Here is a 22,432-nt window from a genome sequence, read left to right as displayed (position 1 = left end):
CTATTTCATGCTATTTGTTATTTTGTTAATTAGGATTAGTGATAATTAAGTATGATTAGTGAGCCTTAATTAGGATTAATTAGGTTGAGTACGATTATGATAAGATTAGATTAATTAGTCTTAACCTAGATTAATTAAGCTTAAGTAAGTAAGATTAGCCAACTAATGATCTTTTATCCCACCACACACCATAAAACCTTAGGCCCCAAACCCAAAAAAAAAAAGAGAGAAAACTCAGCCAAGTTCAAGAACAAATGGAAGAAGGAGAAAAAGAAGAGGAGAAAAGAGAGAAGGGAAAAAAGAGAGGAACCAAAGGAACTTCACCAAAACTCATCCCTAAGCAAATCGAAGGTATGATTTCTAACCCAAATCCTACTGTAGACCTTCCTAACATCCAAGATTGAAAAGAAACTAGAATTAATTTGGTTTAAAAACGGAGAATTGAGAGGAAGAATGAAGAAAGTGAAGGAAAAATGAAAACAAGGCATATAGCCTAGGAACCTCAATTTTTTGATGTGATTCTTCAAGTTTTGATGCATATAGAACTTAAACTCCATGTTTCCTTTAGTGTTTCAAGGATATTGCAGGGAGGAATCTGCCGCATGTGCGGGAAGGGCCGCTGCACGTGCGGTTTTGGGCAAAAGTCTACTATCCGAAAAAAACTGTTTGTTCTAACTCTTTTCCTTCCATTTTCAAGCCTAGGACTCGAGCTAAAACACCCAAAAACATGCAAAATCAATAGGAAACATAGAATTATAATTGCTTTCCAAATCAAAACATCAAACCATAATGAAATCCTAAGCTTAAAAGATCAAATCCCTTGAATTAGTTTCTTTTCAAATATTTTCAAAACCTTTTTTTTTTTTTTTCTTTTTTTCATTCAAAACATGGATTTAGACATGATATGTATTCCTGTTCCAGAGTGAATGTAATATATATACAGTAAGAGGCATTTGAAATGATCTACACACTGGAAATTTGAACAGAGCATTAAAATGTATGGAATGATGGAATGAGGAAAAGGAAACATGAAAGAAAAGTATCATCGCAACTTCTCACACAAAATGATCTATGTGAAGTTGAGGAAAAATATCATTTTAACCTGAAATATACATGTCCGATCCATTATGCTCACCCGAAGAAACAACTGAGTTATTACTTGATGTTTCAATTGGTAAACAGAACACCATACACGAAATTTCAAGGCTTAAATGGACTCTCATCTCACATCAAGAAGCACTAAATTGAAGGACCTCTGTCAAGTGTCAAGTGAATGCATTCTCCAACTATATTTAGTTCCCTACATAAATGGCGTACTGGTATACATTAAAACTCATCTCTGCCCAAGCAGTTCTAAAAGAAATACGACTTTGTCATCCTCAATAAAACACAAAAGAAATATCAATCAGAATGATGTGGTTTGCAATTCACAGTTATCATGATGGGTCATCTTTTTTAATAGTTGAACTGACAAATAAATAAACCTCAATGCATCTCCAAATTGGACTAAGCAGCAAAAGACAACAAAACAGCAAGAGAAAGACTCCAAGAGGCATGATTAATGCGATCTTAGATAAAATAGCATTCAGTCGAGAAGAGTTACATTTTCCACTAAACAGATCCTCCTATATCAATTTCCATATATGATGAGGGAGAAGTCCCATTTGGTAACATTTTTGTTTTCTATTTCTAGTTTTCAAGAATTTTTTAAATTGAAAATAAAAATACTCTTGGGAACTGTTTTCTTCTCCAAAAATAAAAATAGCTAATTTTCAAAATCTTAGGAATCAAGAAAAAATTGCTCTCTCTTGTTTTCAAAACAAATTATTTATTTTTTGATAAATGTTTTCAACACAAGTTTTCATTCTCTCTGTGCTCCCCCACCCCCTCCTCTGGTCACCCCTCTGGAAACTCACCAAACATGCTTTCTTGATTTGTTTTTATATGTTTTGAAAACGTGTACCAATCATGTTACAAAAAATTAAAAACAGGAAACATCATCAAATGACACCTAATATCAATTGAAAGGATGCTTTGACCTGTTCACTTTATTTATTTTTTAGATGGTGCTTTTGACCTGTTTTGGGTTCACCAATTATACTCAATCAAGGGTAACTGACCTGAAATTTAGCACACATCACCTATTCAGTAACACCTAAATGTGCATAAATTCCTATTTTCATGTTTGTTTGGCTGAGTGTGAGGTAGGATTGGATTGCTAATGATATGGGTCCCACAACATCTTGTATGGTGGCTTCATTATTGGATGAGATTGTTACTGCAGCCTCATTGCTAATTCTACACCACCACCAGATTAGCTTTCCCTCTCCCAAGATAGGATTGAAAAATCAGTCCCTGGACTGGGAGGACAACTGACTGCTGCAACAATATTATATATATATATATATATATTTTGGGCATGTTAAGCTACTTTGGCTGTTGTACCAAGATTATAATATTAAAAAAACATTAAAAATTAAACAACATTAATTTTACATATTAATACTATCAATACTATTATTAATCCGGTGATGTACAAACAAAAACTCTTTATCTTATATTTTCAACCTAATACTATCACAGTAATAATCTCCTCACTCGATCTCACCGTACTCTTAATCCCCTCCATCCTAGTCGGCCAAACAAACATGACCTAAAAGCAAACAACTTTTCATTAAATACCAAAGTCACAAAACTAGTCAGGACTCCATGCCCCCACCAAAAATGCCTCATAGGCAATGCTTTTCTGGTCCCTTGTTTTCTACTTCATTTCCAATAGACATAACTTGAACTGATAAGTACTACTAATCCAACATGATTCATGGTATTCATGTGTATGAAGTTTTACGCATAAACATCCACATAGAAAAAGGACGAATTACACTCATAAAAGATTGCATTCAACAAGAATGAATCCAAGAAAGAAATTGCATACCACAACAATGTGTCGAATGCAAGAGCTAAATGATGTTTCTGTTGTCTAAATTAAAGGAGACCATGATCACCTACCACCTCAAAGTCTTGTGATGCTACTAACCACTACTGTATTATATCGAACAAGTAAAGGAATCGTTGCAATAAAATAACACTTCCGAGTAATTTGTTAATCCACCACTCCATTACAAAATCAACAAAGAAATGCCACCAAGGAATGTCCATCAATGAGAATGACAATCCAAAGTTGACATTTCCAACTCAAATGAAGTGCATATCCCATGAAAATTTCAGGTTTTCAAGAACATCGCGAAACCATCAACTAATAACCTAATAACAAAGACCAATTAATACTGAATGAAACATTTACCAATGAATAAAACTCGCTAGCTTAGATTTGGTGAATACAATTATACAACAATGGCTACGTGCATGCCTCATAAATCATCATATGATATTATCTGATAAAAGAAACTATCTAGAACTTGCCCAATTCGCCTAAAAAAAATAAAAAATTCTAAAGATGCTTTACACCATCATAAAACTATAAATAATCATGCTTACGTAATTTACCTTTGTTATTTGGCTCCACAAGCTATTTCCATCCCCCTTATCATGAGCTCACTTGACTGAGACCATGGCAGCAAAATGAACACTGCAACAAACTGGTCCTCACTCTTCATCAAATTTGCAATCAAACACTCGTACAAGCATTGGACAACAAGATCACAATTTGCCACAGCTGCCCAAAAGTACAATTCCTCAAGTTGAAATCCCATTCAACAAGTCCACCACCTCCTTCATTGCAGGCCTCTCCTTGCAAATATCACTAGCACAAGACATAGCAATCTTGAAAAACTCTACAACCCCAGCTTCTCCCAACCCATCTCTAGAAATATTAGCATCAAGCATTTTCATTTGCCTGTTGTGTTCCACCATCCTCCTAGCCCACTCAGCCAACCTCACTTCCTGGCAATCCCCCTCCTCCGCCTTAAATGGCAAATTGGGTCGCATCCCCGTTGCAATTTCCAACATAAGAATCCCAAAACTGTACACATCACCAAAGGTAGTGGCGGTAGTAGCCCCTAGTAAGTACTCTGGAGGCATATACCCCATTGTTCCGGCCACTTGGGTGGACACATGGGAATGCGAACTTTCAATTATCCTAGCCAACCCAAAATCAGCAATGTGTGCCTCGAATTCCTTGTCGAGTAACACATTACTAGCTTTAATGTCCCTGTGTATAATTGGCGTGTCTAAATTATGCATATATGCTAAACCATCGGCCACACCTCTAATAATTTTAAGCCTCGTTTCCCAAGACAACGGCAGCCTCGGGACTAATGATGCTGACACGTCATTCTCCGACGATGACGTGTCGAGCAGCCATTGATCGAGGCTACCGTTCTCGATAAACTCGTAAATTAGGATCCGGTCCCAACCCGTGGCGCAGTACCCGAGGATAGTGACGATGTTGGGGTGCCGGAGCTTACCTAGGGTTTCCATCTCGGCCCGGAATTCTCGAAACCCTTGAAAAGCATCGCTGCTGAGCTTCTTGACGGCGACGGTGCGGTTAGCGAGGCAGCACCTGTAGACGAGGCCGAAGCTGCCGTCGCCGATGATGAGGTCTGGCGAGAAGTTACGGGTGGCCTGGATGAGCTCCGGCATGGAGACCCAATTCAGAGAGGGGTCGAACGAGGCGCTCTCGCCGATGGGGATTGAGAGCTGGGAATTGGGCCGAGTTCGGGTTTGTTGGTTTCGGTTCTTGCCGCGTTGGCAGAGGACGAGCATGAGGGTGAAGAGTAGGGTGGCGACGAAGAAGCTAGCGATGGCTGCGAGGATACCCAGGGCGATGTGATCCATGGAGAATTTAGAGAGAGAAAGTTGAAGAGAGGGAGAGAGAGAGAGAGTTGAAGGTTTTGTTGAATTTGACTGACTGTGTGTGCGTGTGAATATAAGCGGCCATTAACAGGCTTTCGTCGAAGCACAGTTGCTCGGGAACTTCGGTGCTGGAGACTCAACAGTCTAGTTTTTTTTTTTTTTTTTTTTTTTTTTTTTTTTTTTTTTTTTGGAACAAACTCAACAGGTCTAGCCTCTATTTGGCAAGATGGTTTTCAGGCTTTTTTGGTTATTTTAGCCACAAAAAATAAAATAGGCTATTTTAGCCATAACAAACAAAACATCACATCCAACCCATAATCATTACATTCTTCTCTCACAAAAAAAGCCAAAAAAGCCAAAAAGCCAAAAAGCCCTTCCCAAACCAAGCTTTTTAGCCCAGGCTAAAATAGTCAAAAAGCCAAAAAGCCAACCCACTTTCCAAACGGAGACCTAGTAAACTCTTTGTTATTCGAATAATGCTTGGACCCCTTTTGGGTCACCCTTCACCCCTTTGCCATGTGACGGGTGGTGATTGGAGGAGAAGGAAAAAAAAGAAAAAGAAAAAAAAAATATAACCAATAAGAGAGGGGTCAAAGAGGGTGAGGGAAAAAGGGAATGAATCATTGTTGTTGTTATTTAGCGTGTCGCATGAGCATATTTATTCGATGTTTCTGCTTTAATCAACGGATAATATTGGTTGTATCAAACGGTGATATGTAGAGTGATGAAGATTTGCTGGTTTTCATGTCTAAATTTGTTCATCCGCTTATAACACATATACATATAATTTTTTTTTTAAAAAAAAAATGAAGAGTGGACAAAATAATCTCTAAAAGTACAAGTGATTAATACATAAATTTATTCAAGAAAGGTTTGCACTTTCATTATTTTGATTTTTTTTTTTTATTCTGCACTTCTTCTTTGTCTTTAGGTCATAACTTTCCTTTCTATTTAAATTTGAATTTGTATATAGTGATCAAATTTAAACTTTTAATTTAAAAATAATAATAATTTAATACCATAACTATTCAAAATTGTATTTTTCTGATAAATCCAATGTACAAGAAAATGTCTATATATGTACAAGAGAAGAAAATATAAAAATTCATTTTATATAATAATATATTGATGCAAATATATAAAAAATTTATAAAATTAAAGTTTGAATTTGAGAGAAGTCTAATTTATATATATAATCAAATTGAGTAACGATCTCCATCCATTCAAAAATCTAATTAATTTTTCTATTTTCATTTTTGACGGTACGGATTAGTAATTTTTATGTTAAATAATCTAAACAGTAACTTTAAAAGTTACCAACAAAACAAATAAATAAATAATCTTTCAGGCACCAACTCCAATAAAATAGAATCTGGTAGACATGGACAAGATTACTTTTTGTAAATTTGTATACACCTTTAACGATCTTATAAAATAATTTATCAAGCCAATCAAATTTTGTGCAATTAAAATAGATCATCTGAGAGGAGAAAGTTAACATGTTCAGCTTATTTAAATAATTTTAACTCATAAACTACAGGTAAAAGCTCAGCTTTTAAGGTTGAAGCTAATGAAAATCAAATAAGATGAATGTAGAAGCTAGGGTGCACCATTGACTTTGATCAGAAGTGTTTTAACCATTTGTTCACTTATTCCATTGTCTAAAGCTCCCCAAGAAAATTTCAAAAAAGACTTACTGCTAAAAATTCTAATGTGTAGCATGGCCCAATATCTTAAAAAAATATTAGACCCAGAGAGAGAGAGAGAGAGAGTTATAATAAAACCTAATTTGGAAAGTTTCAAAGGATGAATGATGTGTGATTGAGTGAAACAGCACCACTAAAAGTCAGGTTTTGTTCAAATGACTCCATCATTCAACAATGCATTTGTCTAGAAGGGGCATTTTACCTAACATTTGACAACAATAATTTACACTTGTATATGGGCGAGTTTGTCATCCCCGTCTCTGTTCTTGCTTTCAAATCCCACCCCGGTAAAATTTTTCAACTTCATTCCCGCCTCCATGGATGCCCGATACCCACAAATACCCGACCACATTACAAATAATCAAAAAAGTTAAAAATCATTTCAATTCTAAACACACTAAATAATTTCTCTTGTTTCCTCATATATATATATATATATAAACAGTAAAAATTTTTAAATTATTATTTATTTATATTTAAACAGAACTACAGACTTTTAATATTCTTTTTTTATATTTAATTATAATATATATGCATATATATTATTTATTTATATATATTATTAATTATATCAAGTCAGACTTGGATTGAAGAAAGCGATATCCGCCTCTGCCCTACTCCCGTTACGGGTAATCAGAATATAATCTACGTCCACCCCACATAAGTGTCGGGTTGGATAAAATCCACCTTATTTGGACAGGTATGAATGGACCTCGCTGATTAGATTAAAATGACCATTCTTGTAACGCATGCAAATGTTTCTACCAAGAGCTTCGAAGCATTACAGTGGTCACTAGGAGAAATTTTGAAATTCAATAAAGATGAGAGAAAAGGATGCACCCAAACATTGAACTGAATGTGACCAAATAACAAATAGTCTCATCTGACTAAAGACTTATAAACTGAAATAGACATCCAAACGAAGATTCATGCAAGCACAAAGCACTCAAACTGGCCAAATTAAGATAAAAGTTAATCATGCTACACATACCATCTTTTCTTATTGTATGAATGAATCAAGTGCCCGATTCTGATGCTTACAAATACTCGGGTTCATGATCCCCTTGCACATTATAAAAAGTTCGGCACCAGAGAGAGTAGTAAACACAGGCTTAAAAGTAAGGAAAAAAACACAAGATACAATTATTAAAAATTTAAAACATGAAAACGGTTTAGGTGCCTGAGTTTATTTATGATCTAGTTCAGATTAATGGAGTTCCCAAAGTTGCATCTACCACCACCATGTTCAGAAGAAGAAAAATAAAGTAAAAGTCAAGGTCACATGTCACCCACAAGATTCGAAATTAATTTGCTATTCACTTCCCATCATTCTCACTGTTTGTCGCTTCAGAAGGATTTGCTTCACCAGATGCCCTTTGAGGAGGTGGCAGACAGACAACGTTCTTGACTATGGAAAAGTGAAAGTCAAATTCTGCTTTCAGTCTAGCGCAGCTGACATCAATCCACTGGTTGGCTACAGCAATATCGACGTTGTCTTGGCTGTCCCTCTCATGTTCTTCAATGGCGGGTCGGATTTCACTGTATAAGGAGTCGAGCTTGGCGGTGGCTTGGTTCTTAATTTCCTACATAACACATGAAACTTTGGATCGGAGTAAACCTTATTCAGGAAAATAAATATACTGTTTCTTTGGTTCCAAGCAATAATTGTGGTAAAACTTGATACGAAGCTTTTCTTCTTTTTGAAAATTCTATTGAGGCAATACTAATTAGATAAACCTGTAAGACAGTATAATCAAGGGTTTGGGAAAGCAAAAAGACTTCTAAAAAAATTACATGCCTACGATTCAGGGGAGTATTCTTTGCAATGCTACCACATCATATATCAAATGAAGAATCTGCGATAATTTAGTTTCATGAAGATTCTTGTCCAAGTCAGGACACAGCATTGCTAGAGTTCCTAAATTTTTTTCTCTACCCTAGCACCATAGGCTACAGGAATTTTAAGTCAAAGGTAATGCAAGAAACTAAACAATACACAAAAATGCCATTACACTTGTAATCTATATAACTACAGGATTCTGGAAAACATAGCCTTAGCAGTTGGCACTAAATGCCCATTGGTGCATAAATTTTGGGGTTACCAAACTTAGTAGTCCCTATACTAAACAAACAGCCTTTAAATTTGCAAATGCCATGTCTTGCATATCTGAACTGACTCAAACAGAGCTTGCAAGCATGTCCTCAAACCTAACCAGAAATACGTGAGTCCTGTTGAAGTCCGCACTCACACGAGTTAATGAACAAAAAAGCCAGAAACATAAAGTTTTAAGTACACTGCCATAACTTAAAGAGTATACAGCTTGTACCTCGCATTTGATGATTTCCTCTTGTGCCACCTTTGACAGAAATAGTTGGGCAACACGTTTTCCATCAACTTGCTTTCCACCACCATGTTTTGACTTTTTGTTACCAATATGTGGTGCTTTTTTCTTTGAAGCAGAGCCTGATCCAACTTGATAATTCCGACAAGTACTATTACTTCGAATTCGAGAAATCATTGGATTTTTGGGTGGAAAGACATGCAGAGTATCTTGCGAAAATAATTTCTTTTGTTCACTTACTTCAGTTTTTACCCTATTCATTACCACACCTTCTGTAGGAACCGAATAGAATGGCTCAACAACTACAGCACTGGACTCCAAATGAGGTTCAGATCCAACACTACCCTCTGTCACTGCAGAGAAATCATTCTTTCCACTGGCAATGAATTCAGGTCCAAAGGAGCTTTTATTGGTAGGGAGCTTTAGTGAGGGCTCATCCTCTGCAGAATCATAGAGTGGGATTTTCTCAACTTCATACCTGCACCCAAACAGGCAGGTTGACATCCAACAAGTCTAATGCAAAACCAAATGATACTGCATCAAGAATGAAAATGTCAAAAAGAAAGTCGATTAAATGCAACAGATAATCTAATAAACATGGTTTGCATGAAACATAATACTAAAAATGAATATATAGAGAGAGAGAGAGAGTATTATGATCGCACAAGTACCTTATTAGGACATCCTTTGAAAACTCCAGGTGCAAAGAAGAGAGAACAGCAGAAATTTAATTCTAAATTTTTATTTTATGCGAGAATTAAATGTGCATCTCTATGATTGGATCGAAACCAAGAAAATCAGAAATGTATACACAAACCATATGCTTTGTAGATATTTAAAAGCTCATGTCTCCTTTATGCTATTGTACCACAATCAAAATAATCATATACTAATATAATATCATGGTTAGCGAAATATCCACTACATTGCCAATTCTCCTTTTCTTTTTCTTTTTCTTTTTTTTTCTTTTTTTTTTTTGGGGGGGGGGGGGGGTGGTTCCTGTGAGTTTAAAAAAATGCCAAGCACTCCACTATTTCTTTTCATTTGTTTTTTCCCATTTTTCCTCATGTAAGAAATATAAACTTCATTAAGAAAGAAGCACAAAGACAGATGAGGAATCCTTCTTAAACAAACAAAAAAAATAAAAAGTACCATCCCCATGAACAAAGAAGCCAACCCTAACTTTAAGCATCCACCCATGGAGATATAATGCCCCCTGAAAGATTGCATAGGAACTGGTATCCTATTAGTTAAACATCATCCTCATTTGCCATTCTCCAGACATAACTAACTTCTATCAAAACCCTATTATATAAACCTTTAACCTTTCAAATCAATTACCCATAACTCCAGGATCCTATGCCTGGCAATATAAACCAACTAAGCCAATCAACGCTTTCCCTGTCACTAACATATCAAACAAACCCAAACCACAGTTCCCCGAGATCCTTAACAGAAGTGGAAACCTGGAATCTCTGCCTCTATGGCATAGCCACTTCTTACCATATTATAGAAAACAAGAAGGCTTGACAAAAAAACAAAAAAACACTCACCCCACCAACCAGAATATAAACTGGTTACTCAAACAAACAGCTGGGGCTGAAAAAGAAAAAGGGATAGGTATCTCCAATGTGATATAAGAAAATGCCTCTAATACCAAGATGATATAGTTTCCAATGAAGTTACCAACTTACCATCTGAGTTCAACTCAATGCTCCCTATAGGAGATAGAACTGGGGACTGAAGGAGATTTGAAGCACGTGAACCTTCTGCTAAATTTTATATTATGACTTAGAAAATATGAAGAAGAAGAACTCCGAAAATATGAGGAAGAAGAAATATATTTCTGTTATATTCAAAACTTCTTATCTTACAAGACCAAATGACACTCCTTATATAGGAGATATTACAAACATCATCATAACCCATTATATGCCACTTACATATTATATATTACCACTATCTACCACTATCATATTATATACATGCCACTATCTACCACCAACACCACTATCATATTCTATACATGCCACTATCTACAACCAACACCACTATCATATTCTATACATACCACTATCTACCACCAACACCACTATCATATTCTATACATGCCACTATCTACCACCAACACCACTATCATATTATATGCATGAACACAATTTCCAACACTCCCCCTCAAGCTGGTTTGAAGATATCTTCCATAGCCAGCTTGCTAGTCAGCTTATCAAATTGCTTCTTGTGTAGTCCTTTCGTTAGCACATCAGCTAATTGTTCACCTGTTGGAAGGTAGGTCATACAGATTATGCCAGCTGTTAGAATTTACCAATTTACTCCTCCACCTACCATCTCCACTAGCACCCACTTCACCTACCACCTCCACTACACTACACCTACTACCCAAACCCTCTCCTATATAATGCCACTCTGATTTGTAATACAATATATCAACACATCAATCTTGTAATCAACAATCAATCAATAATACATAATTTTTTACATGGTATCAGAGCAAGGTTAAGAAATTAGTATTTTTCGCTTCACCGGCGGGCGGCAACCTCGCCTTGGCCGCCCGCCGGACCTCAACCTTGTATACTGTGGGCATTTTCTCTTTTCAGGAGGTGGTTTAAATTCCAGAGGAGGTCGGGGCTCAAAAAAAAAAAAAAAAGAAGATTGTTTGTTAAACTAGTGGGCTGACTTTGGAGCTTCCATGGCTGCTTCTTCCGTCGCCGGATCGGCTGTTATCGCCTTCAAATCCGCCGAACGACATACACATATATCCACAACAATCACCCAAATTTCAATTCATTTCAAGCTTCGCGCTGATCATCTTCTCTCCTTCCCGAAGACCCCGATGGTGCACCAGACAACGACGCGAGCAGAGATGCCGAGCAAGCACCTCGAGCCGGGGCCGTGTTCGGCTTCCCTCCATGGCGTCGACACCTCCTTCGCGGCCTTCTACGCCATCGAAGTCACCTCATCTCTCGCGCCACAGCCCGTGGACAGATCGGATACCTCGCCCCTCCGCCACTCTGGTTGTTGTTGTGGCCATCAGCACAACCACCACCATCGCTGCCGCCGAGAAAGAAATCTTCGAACAACCCATCACTCTGCTTCTCTCTCTCTCCTCTGTTTCTCTCTCACTCACTATTTAGAAATAAAAGGATCCAAAATCTGGTGGATGACGCATGGCCGCTTGACCAGAGCGTGATTAAAACAAGGATGCAAGATATAACACAGAGAGCGGTCGAAAGAGAGAACAAAGGAGAAGGATCTGAGGAGTAAACTTGGCTACATCATCTCACCCACTCAAACATTTTTAATATTTTACTCCCCCCACTCTCTCTCTCTCTCACAGTGTCGGCTCCATTTTTTTTTTTTTCTTTTATTTCTTTAATCCCACTACACCCCAATACCGAGAAGCTCTCTCTCTCTCAGTGTCGGCTACATTTATTTTAAACCCACTCGACCAACCCATGTGCATTCCACCACCTGTCACCACCGCCCACTCCATGATCTCATTTTCTTATTCTTGTTATTATTAAAAAAAAAAAAAAAAAAAAAAAAAAGGCAGAAGACGAACTGCAAACTCATTTTATTCATATCGGGCCTCACCCCGATCATCATTTTACACACAAAAAAAAAAAAAAAAAAAAAAAAACAAAAAACAACCACACCCACAGTGGGATTTTTCTTTTCCCTTCTCTATTCTACTGCAGGTCTCTTCTTCTTACTTTTATCTTGGGTGTCCCGTGCCAGTCCGGTCTCCGTGTTTCCTTGTCCACCGAGCACGTTCACTCCCCCATACTCCTCCACTGCAGCATATGGAGGACCTCCAAATCGGAACATCACGGTGACCTTCCGCTTCAGCTCCTTGTTTTCTGCCCTTAGCACGCTTATCTCTGCTCGCGCATCCTTATACATGCGTTGGAGCAGAGCCAGCTGAGAGTTTACATGCTGCACCTCATTTGTCCTACTCTGCAGCCGGTTCGACAAATTTGTGACCGCCGTCATGGTTTCCACGCATGACTTCAGAGTATACTGATTAGCCTCAATATCAGTTTGCATCGCCATTTTTTGCTCCACCGACCGCATCGGAAAGTTCAGTGGAGCAAAACCAGAGGTGTTTGGTTGCGGTTCACTGGCCACCGCACCAGTTATTTCTCTTGTGGGCTCGTTCAGTTCTGGAAAGAGCGTGAGCAGGTTCTGGGTAGCTGGACGGGAAGAAGAGGCCATGTTTTTGAGTTGCTAAGTGTTTCAGAGAAGGGTTGGTTTCCGGGTGTTTCAAGATTTGCAGAGACAAGCTCTCCGAGCGTTCAGAGGTTTCAGACTCGTATGCACAGCCTTCGCCTCAACCTTGTTTTAAATAGCCAGGGCCAGCCACGCGCATCGCGCGCCTCTTGCCGCCCGACAAATTGGCACGCCTTTTCATGGCACATCTTTTGATAAAGTGGGCACGCCTTTTGATGGCACGCCTTTTGAAAAATTGAGCGCACCTTTTGAGGATGCGATTTTTTATGGGTCCGACAAGACTCTATAAACTGTCCCGACATTTGATTCCGGTTAGCTCCTTTATGGGTCCGACAAGACTATGTAAACTGTCCCGACATTGATTCCGGTTAGTTTCTACAAGGGTCCAGCAAAACTCCGTAAACTGTCACAACAACTGTCACCACATTATCTGCTACAACGGTCCGACATGACCCCATAAACTGTCTTCTACATCGGTCTGACACCACCTTACAGTGTCCTCTACATGGTTATGACACCCCCATTCAGTGTCCTCTACAACGTTATGACACCACCATCCAGTGTCTTCACCAATGGTCTGACACGACCATACAGTGTCTCTTATCCTCGTTTATTTTTATGTATTTTCTTGTTTTGTTCCTCTCTTCAAACTCAAGTTGGTTAGTTTCTATCCTCCTTGAGTTTGCGGGGGGCTGTTAGAATTTACCAATTTACTCCTCCACCTACCATCTCCACTAGCACCCACTTCACCTACCACCTCCACTACACTACACCTACTACCCAAACCCTCTCCTATATAATGCCACTCTGATTTGTAATACAATATATCAACACATCAATCTTGTAATCAACAATCAATCAATAATACATCCCACTTCACCTACCACCTCCACTACACTACACCTACTACCCAAACCCTCTCCTATATAATGCCACTCTGATTTGTAATACAATATATCAACACATCAATCTTGTAATCAACAATCAATCAATAATACATAATTTTTTACACCAGCATTGATTTTCTTCTTGATGAAATGTTTATCCACTTCTATATGTTTTGTGCGATCATGTAGAACTGGATTATGAGCTATAGATATAGCTGCTTTGTTGTCACAATAGACCTTCATAGGTGTCGGGTGAGAAAGCTTTAATTCTTCAAGAATTCTTTTAATCCACATTACTTCACAGATTCCATGGGCAACAGCTCTGAACTCTGCTTCTGCACTACTTCTAGCTACCACATTCTGTTTTTTACTCCGCCATGTAACTAGGTTCCCACCTACAAAGGAGCAGTATCCGGATGTTGATCTCCTGTCTGTAACACTTCCTGCCCAGTCTGCATCTGTGTATACTTCAACTTGAAGATGTCCATGTTTCTTGAATAGTAAGCCTCTCCCTGGAGTTCCTTTCAAATATCTTAAGATCTTATAAACGGCCTCAAAGTGCTCTGCCCCTGGTGAGTGCATGAACTGACTTACCATGCTGACTGCAAAGGCAATATCAGGCCACGTATGAGACAAGTAAATCAATTTCCCTACAAGTCGCTGATATTGTTCTCTCTCTTTGACTTCTTCAGCCTTAGCAGCTTGTAACTTCAAGTTAGGCTCGATCGGAGTCTCCGCCATCTTACAACCAAGCATACCTGTTTCTCCAAGGAGATCAAGAACATATTTTCTCTGATTAACGAATATACCTTCCTTGGATCTTGCAAATTCCATTCCGAGGAAATACTTGAGGGCTCCCAGATCCTTAATGTGAAATTCTTTTGCGAGTTTCTCTTTGAGGGCTGCTAACTCTGCTTCATCATTACCAGTTAAAATGATGTCATCAACATAAACAATCAAAATTGCAATTTTACTGTTTTTTGAATGTTTATAAAATATTGTGTGATCTGCTTGACTCTGCGAGAAGCCACAACTGATAACTGCCTTCCCAAAGCGTTCAAACCACGCTCTTGGTGATTGTTTGAGTCCTTATAATGACTTGTTCAATCTGCATACTCTGTCACTTCCAAGTCTCTGCTCAAATCCCGGCGGTAGGCTCATGAACACCTCCTCTTCAAGATCACCATTGAGAAATGCATTTTTAATGTCAAGTTGATGTAGAGGCCAATCTGAATTTACTGCAAGAGATAACAGTACTCTGATGGAATTTATTTTAGCAACAGGAGCAAACGTCTCCTGATAGTCGATCCCATAAGTTTGAGTGAAGCCTTTAGCTACCAGTCTCGCCTTGTATCTCTCAACGCTTCTATCTGCGTTACATTTTATCGTAAACACCCATTTACACCCAACTGTTTTCTTGTCTTTGGGTAGATCAACTATCTCCCAAGTACCACTTCTCCTTAAAGCATTCATCTCCTCCATGACTGCTAATTTCCAATTCGGATCATCCAATGCTTCCTGTATATTCCTTGGAACAAACAAGTGTGAAATCCTAGATGTGAAAGCTCTATGGTTTTTAGACAGTCTTTGATAGGAGAGGTAATTTGCAATAGGATGTTTAATGCAATTTCGGAATTTCGGACACCTTTCCTAATTGCTATAGGTACATCAAGGTCGGAAATAGAAGGAATAGGATTACCTAAAATTTCGATGCCAGAACTCGGGTGGACATTCGGGTCATTAGGATGGACGTTCGGGTCATTATTCCTCAGATGAAATCGCTTCCTAGTATAAACCTGAAGCTCAAGATTTAGATCATTTTGTAGTACTTCTCCCCCTAAACAAGAATCTTCTTGACTAGGCACCATAGAACTTGGTTCTCCTAAGTGATCATTATCAGACAGATGTGGTTTTTGTGTAGGATAAATGACATTGGGGAGCGGGATAGAAATATCCCAAAAACGGTCTTCTACTCCACTTGTCTCCCCCTGAAGAGAAGTGTTGGGGAAATAGGATTTTGTTTCCACAAATGACACATCCATACTCACATGAAATTTCTTGTTTTGAGGATCGAAGCACTTATACCCCTTTTTGTTTGAGGAATAACCCAAAAAAACACATTTTATAGCACGGGGGTCAAGTTTTGAACGAAATTGACTGGGAACATGAACATAGGCAGTACATCCAAAAACTTTGACGGGTAAATCAGAAAACAACCTCGTGTCAGGAAAAAAAGTTTTGAGACAATCAAAAGGTGTTTTGTATGTTAACACCTTTGTAGGCATCCTGTTTATCAAATAAGAGGCTGTTAAAATTGCTTCACCCCATAAATATTTAAGAACATGCATGTAAAACATTATAGCACGTGCTACTTCAAGTAGATGTTTATTTTTTCGTTCTGCAATGCCATTTTGTTGAGGGGTATCCCGACATGTAGATTGATGAAAAATCCCCTTTTTTTCCAAAAACTCACCCAACTGCTCATTGAAATATTCTGTTCCATTATCAGAATGTAAAATACCAATTTTGGTTTGAAATTGGTTTTCAATCATATTGTAAAAATTTGTGAATAAATTTTTCACGTCAGATTTTTTATTCATCAAATAAATCCAACATAAGCGGGTATGGTCATCAATAAATGTAACAAACCATCTTTTACCAGAAAGAGTAGTGATTTTAGAAGGGCCCCAAACATCACTATGAATCAAATAAAAAGGTTTTGAAGCCTGGTAAGGTTTTGGCAAATAAGTAGAGCGATGAAATTTTGCAAAAATGCAACTTTCACAATGAAAAGAAGAACAATCAATCCCTTTAAATAATTCTGAAAATAAATGTTTCAGATAAAGAAAACTAGGATGTCCTAGCCTATAGTGCCATAGCATTATTTTTTCTCGAACAGAGATTGAACTGGTACTATTAAAGCTCTGAGCTTTTTTATTACTAACAGGTACTTCATCAAAGTAGTAAAGACCTTCAAGCATCCTAGCACGCCCAATCATCATCCCCGAGTTCTGGTCCTGAAATTCACAATGGGATTCAAAAAATGTAACACGACAATTAGAATCCTTAGATAGTTTACTGACAGACAAAAGGTTACAGGCTAAGTTGGGGACGTGAAGAATAGCATTGAGATTAATTTTCTCAGTTAGTTTAATAAATCCTTTTCCTGCAATAGGTGAAAAACTACCATCGGCTATTCTGATTTTGTCATGACCAGAACAAGGGAAATAGGTACTAAATAAATGGGAAAAACTAGTCATGTGATCGGAGGCACCGGAATCTATGATCCACGGAGAGAAGTTTAGGCAAGAGAAGGCTTTAGGATTTCTACCTGTTTGTGCCAACAAAACACTAGGAGTACCGGTTGAGGAGTTGGATTTTATCAGCTTTAAGAGTTGATCAATCTGCTCTTTGTTGAAGGGACCTGAATCGGCTTCATTAGCGGTAGGAAAGCCACGATTCTTCTCTCCTTGTTTGCTGCTTTTCCAGTTGACAGGTTTGCCATGAATCTTCCAACACGTTTCGCGTGTATGGCGAGGCTTGTTGCAAAAATCACACCAGACCCGTGGCTTATCATCAAACCTGCGCTGGTAATTTGCAGCCTTGTTGGCCGCAGCATCGCTAATTAATGCAGAAATTTCAATTGATTCACCATTACCTTTTTTCTTAAGCATGACGCTCCTTCGGCTCTCTTCCCTTCTGACTTCGGCAAATACTTCGCCAATGGATGGGAGAGGAGGTCTGCCAATAATTCTTCCTCGCACTTCATCGAACTCAATGTTGAGGCCGGCAAGAAACTTGTAAATACGGCTGTCTTCCACAGTTTTCTTGTGGTGGTTGCAGTCGTCAACCGATTTCCATTCGTATGTGTTGAAGATGTCAAGATCCTGCCACAACCTTTTCAACGAATTGAAATATTTGGTGACGGAATCATCTCCTTGACGAATCTCTCCCAACTTCAAAGTTAATTCGAAAACTTGAGATTGATTTCCTAGGTCAGAATACATCTGACTAACATTATCCCACAATTCTTGTGCAGTAGTATAGCACATGTAATTAGAGCTTATATCCTCCTCCATGGAATTGACCAACCATGTCATAACCATGGAGTTTTCAGCGTCCCAATTGTCGAACAACGGATCATTAACAGCAGGAGCCTTCTTGTCACCAGTGATGTAACCGATCTTTCCTTGCCCACGGATATACATCCGGACAGATTGTGACCAGCGGAGAAAATTATCACCATTTAGGCGGATGGTGGTGATTTGGACAGAGTGAGAGTTGGACGTTTTCACCGGAATGGCAGCGGCAGGGGTTGAAGTGGTTCCGGACGTGACTTCCGACATGGCTATGACGGTTTTAGGGCTGCTGTGTTTTTTGTTGCTCTGATACCAACTTAGAAAATATGAAGAAGAAGAACTCCGAAAATATGAGGAAGAAGAAATATATTTCTGTTATATTCAAAACTTCTTATCTTACAAGACCAAATGACACTCCTTATATAGGAGATATTACAAACATCATCATAACCCATTATATGCCACTTACATATTATATATTACCACTATCTACCACTATCATATTATATACATGCCACTATCTACCACCAACACCACTATCATATTCTATACATGCCACTATCTACAACCAACACCACTATCATATTCTATACATACCACTATCTACCACCAACACCACTATCATATTCTATACATGCCACTATCTACCACCAACACCACTATCATATTATATGCATGAACACAATTTCCAGCATTATGGGAAAACAAAAACCCAGTCTCAATTAGAGCCCAATAATAAACTACTTACTCCTAATATTTGTTTAATTGTTTCTTGTATTTAAGTTCTTCATTTAATTATACATCATCAACACAGTTACACTCAGCACCTTGCCCAGTAAAATTGGGAGAAATTACAAACATAATTTGGATCGATGACTTGGGTAGAAAATAAACAATTCATGCAAATAGGATTTAATTTGGTTCTGAATGACCCCTACTTGGATTCAGAACCTCAGATAAGTACAGATTTTTAATGGTGCTTGCCAACTAAACAATCAGGTAACAAGTTTAACAGCCTCAAACAAGTAAAGCCGTTCAATAATTAAATTACCCAGAAACAAATGCCAACTTCTGTCAGTAAGCTTTTATCAGCCTGACGTTCTTGTTGGTCTCCGACGAGAAAAGAAGACTTGGGAAACAGCAGCTTTCTGTTATGTAGACTTTATGGAGGGAATGCAACAGGAGGCCTTTTGAGGGTGTAGAGCTTTTGTTTTGAGCTGTTTGAGAGGATCTATGCTCTTTTATCTGTTCTCTTGGTTTAGAGAGGAGTGTTCTTTCTCAATTATTTACAATAAAGAAATAAAAATCACACATCTATGCAAGTTGAAGGTGCTTAGAAAGTGATGACCACTATGATAAGATGACAATCAGAGAACGAGCAACCAAATGGTGGTTGTTGCTATAAATATAATTGGCATGAAGGTTGATTTACAAGCATCTTCTGCTTTTTATTGCTCACAGGTGCCAGCAAAAATGATAAAATAAAGAGAGTTAGTGTAACAACTATTGCACCAAAAAGAAAAGGGAAAAATGGAGAAACTAGCATATAATTAAATATTCAATTTGTTCACGAAATCCTTATGCCCCTTGTGCAATTCATCATTTTGGTAAACTGGAATCCTCAACTCTTTATGTTCAACGAAACGAACTCATATAGAGGAACTTGCCATACATATATAATCAAGTTTGCTAACAAATTTTTGAAATGAGTTTCAATACAACATTACAAAGCGTAGGTGTAAAGGACTATAACTGGCTGTAAATTTTGGGTAATAAATGCATAACCCATTACCTTTCATCGCCCTCTTCCCACACATGGTTATGCTCCTGTTAAAGAAACGGAAAAACATAAGAAAAAACGACAATGAGTTTGCGATGAGGTTAATACACAAGTATACAAAAAATTCAAATACTGTAATGATAACAAGACACTCGCACACAACTAAGTGTACATGGCAAATACACAAGACCCTTTAAGAGACTACACATTACAACTTTATTGCACACATTATTACAACATTCTCGCTTACAAAACCACACATCACCCTTTAGTATACTCAGCTGCCTTTTAATAGTTTGGATAAATTCATTTTCATTAGGAGAATGAATGTCAAAGAGATGTTATTGTATCTTCAAATATAGACTTCAAAATTTCTCACTTTGAACTCACCAGGAAAGCAGGAGACTTTGCCCCGAGAAATTTAGAACAGTTAGGTGCCCCACACAGACATCGAACATTAGCACCACCATACCATTCAAAATTATAATCATATGCCAATTCAGTTTCAACGGTAATATCTTGTTTCGCAAATATACCAACCCTTATTTCCCCCAAAACTGTCCACTTCCTAGTCTCACAATTTGGATGACTGCAAGACCAAAATAATGCGTCAATGCCAGGGAAGATAAACAGAATTACATAAGGCAGACAATTCCATTTCATAATTCCTTGATACCTCATTATATCAATTAGGTGACTTACCATGAGTGGTTTATAAACCTAGCAAGGCTACCCTTTTTAGTTGCATCTATATAATTGTTGGCGTTAAGAGAAATGATATATGCATCCTTGAGACCTGCATCAAGCCACATAAAAAAGTTAGAATTGATTTCCAAGGATTGTAATACAGACATGTTTTCTTTCAAATTTTGTAAGAAAATATATGTATTATTGATTGATTGATGTTGATGTATTACAAGATTGATTAATTACAATTCCTATACAATCTATATATAGAAGAAAATGTGGTAGTAGGTGTAGTGGAGGTGATAGTGGGTTAGGTGAAGTGGAGTGTGTGGTGAAGTGGAGGTAGGTGAAGTGGAGTGTGTAGTGGAGTAGGTGAAGGTAAAGATGGGAAATTCTAACAGGCCCCCGCAAACTCAAGGAGGAGAGAAACTAATCAACTTGAGTTTGGAGAGAGTAACAAAACAAGAAAATACATAAAAATAAAAAAGGATAGGAGACACTGTATGGTCGTGTCAGACCGTTGGTGAAGACACTGAATGGTGGTGTCATAACGTTGGAGAGGACACTGTATGGGGGTGTCATAACGTTGTAGAGGACACTGTATGGGGGTGTCATAACGTTGTAGAGGACACGGTATGGTGGTGTCATAATGGTGTAGAGGACACTGGATGGCGGTGTCAGACCGCTGTAGAAGACAGTTTATGGGGTCATGTCGGACCGTTGTAGAAGACAGTTTATGGGGTCATGTCGGACCGTTGTAGAAAAACAGTTTATGGGGTCATGTCGGACCGTTTGTAGAAGACAGTTTATGGGGTCATGTCGGACCGTTGTAGAAGACAGTTTATGGGGTCATGTCGGACCGTTTTAGAAGACAGTTTATGGGGTCATGTCGGACCGTTGTAGAAATTAACCGGAATCTATGTCGGGACAGTTTACAGAGTCTTGTCGGACCCATAAAGGAGCTAACCGGAATCAATGTTGGGACAGTTTACAGAGTCTTGTCGGACCCTTGTAAAAGCTAACCGGAATCAACGTCGGGACAGTTTACAGAGTCTTGTCGGACCCAGAAAGGAGCTAACCGGAATCAATGTCGGGACAGTTTACAGAGTCTTGTCGGACCCTTTAAAAAGTCGCACCCTCAAAAGGTGTGCCCAATTTTTCAAAAGGCGTGCCATCAAAAGGCGTGCCCAATTCATCAAAAGACAAGCCAGACATGATGGCGAGGCACGTGGGCGCCTTGGCTTGCGTGCCCGTTTGTCGGCTGGTGGCAAGAGGCGCGCGATGCGCGTGGCTGCCTCGGCTATAAGACGGAGGCTGAGGCTGAGGCAAAAAAAAACCTGCGAGAGATATTCTGAGAGAGATTTCTGAGAGAGATTCTGTAACACTCTGTTTTCTGAGAGATATTTCTGAGAGAGATACTGTGTAACACTCTGTTGCCTAGAAAATGGCTTCATCGTCTTCCCGCGGGCTGCTCACCCTCTTTCCCGACCTCAATGAGTCAACGAGAGAGAGAACTGGTGCGGTGGCACTGGAAACTCATCCAAGCGCCCCGGAGTTTGCTCCGTTGAACTTTCCGATGCGGTCGGTGGAGCAAAGAATGGCAGTGCAGTCGGATGTGGAGGCCAATCAGTATACTCTGAAGGCATGTGTGGAAAGCATGACGGCGGTCACAAACTTGTCGAACCGGCTGCAGAGTAGGACAAATGAGGTGCAACATTTAAACTCCCAGCTGGCTCTGCTCCAACGCATGTATAAGGATGCGCGAGCAGAGATAAGCGTGCTAAGGGCAGAAAACAAGGAGCTGAAGCGGAAGGCCACCGTGATGTTCCGATTTGGAGGTCCGCCATATGCTGCAGTGGAGGAGTATGGGGGAGTGAGCATGCCCAGT

The 22,432-nt window shown here is 38.7% G+C and overlaps 2 protein-coding genes across 20 annotated transcripts in view; both read right to left on the bottom strand.

Moving 5' to 3' along the window:
• Nucleotides 1-3,281: 3,281 nt before the first annotated feature.
• LOC114293374 (leucine-rich repeat receptor protein kinase EMS1) lies at nucleotides 3,282-5,004 on the bottom strand. The gene has a single exon (XM_028237434.2). It carries the CDS (start codon nucleotides 4,795-4,797, stop codon nucleotides 3,697-3,699), a length of 1,101 nt encoding a protein of 366 aa, XP_028093235.1. The 5' UTR covers nucleotides 4,798-5,004; the 3' UTR covers nucleotides 3,282-3,696.
• Nucleotides 5,005-7,451: 2,447 nt separating this feature from the next.
• LOC114293322 (histone-lysine N-methyltransferase ASHH1) overlaps nucleotides 7,452-22,432 on the bottom strand; it is a 57,452-nt gene continuing 42,471 nt past the window's right edge. For 16 of the 19 annotated variants that reach the window (XM_082921441.1, XM_082921434.1, XM_082921438.1 and 13 more), the window contains 5 exons: nucleotides 20,560-20,653; nucleotides 20,248-20,446; nucleotides 19,870-19,904; nucleotides 8,849-9,341; nucleotides 7,452-8,104 (listed from right to left, as the gene is read on the bottom strand). In XM_082921441.1, the coding sequence (XP_082777567.1) occupies nucleotides 7,838-8,104; nucleotides 8,849-9,341; nucleotides 19,870-19,904; nucleotides 20,248-20,446; nucleotides 20,560-20,653 (1,088 nt within the window). In that variant the 3' untranslated portion in view covers nucleotides 7,452-7,837. Of the gene's footprint in view, nucleotides 8,122-8,848; nucleotides 9,342-19,869; nucleotides 19,905-20,247; nucleotides 20,447-20,559; nucleotides 20,654-22,432 lie in introns of all 19 variants that reach the window. The other 3 variants (XM_082921450.1, XM_082921451.1, XM_082921452.1) reach the window with 1 other exon arrangement.

The sequence above is a fragment of the Camellia sinensis genome, chromosome 3 (genome assembly GCF_055761805.1).
Source record: "Camellia sinensis isolate YWXY chromosome 3, ASM5576180v1, whole genome shotgun sequence".
Taxonomy (NCBI): domain Eukaryota; kingdom Viridiplantae; phylum Streptophyta; class Magnoliopsida; order Ericales; family Theaceae; genus Camellia; species Camellia sinensis.
The sequence above is the reverse complement of the archived record's forward strand: the minus strand, read 5'-3'. Positions and strand labels throughout refer to the sequence as shown.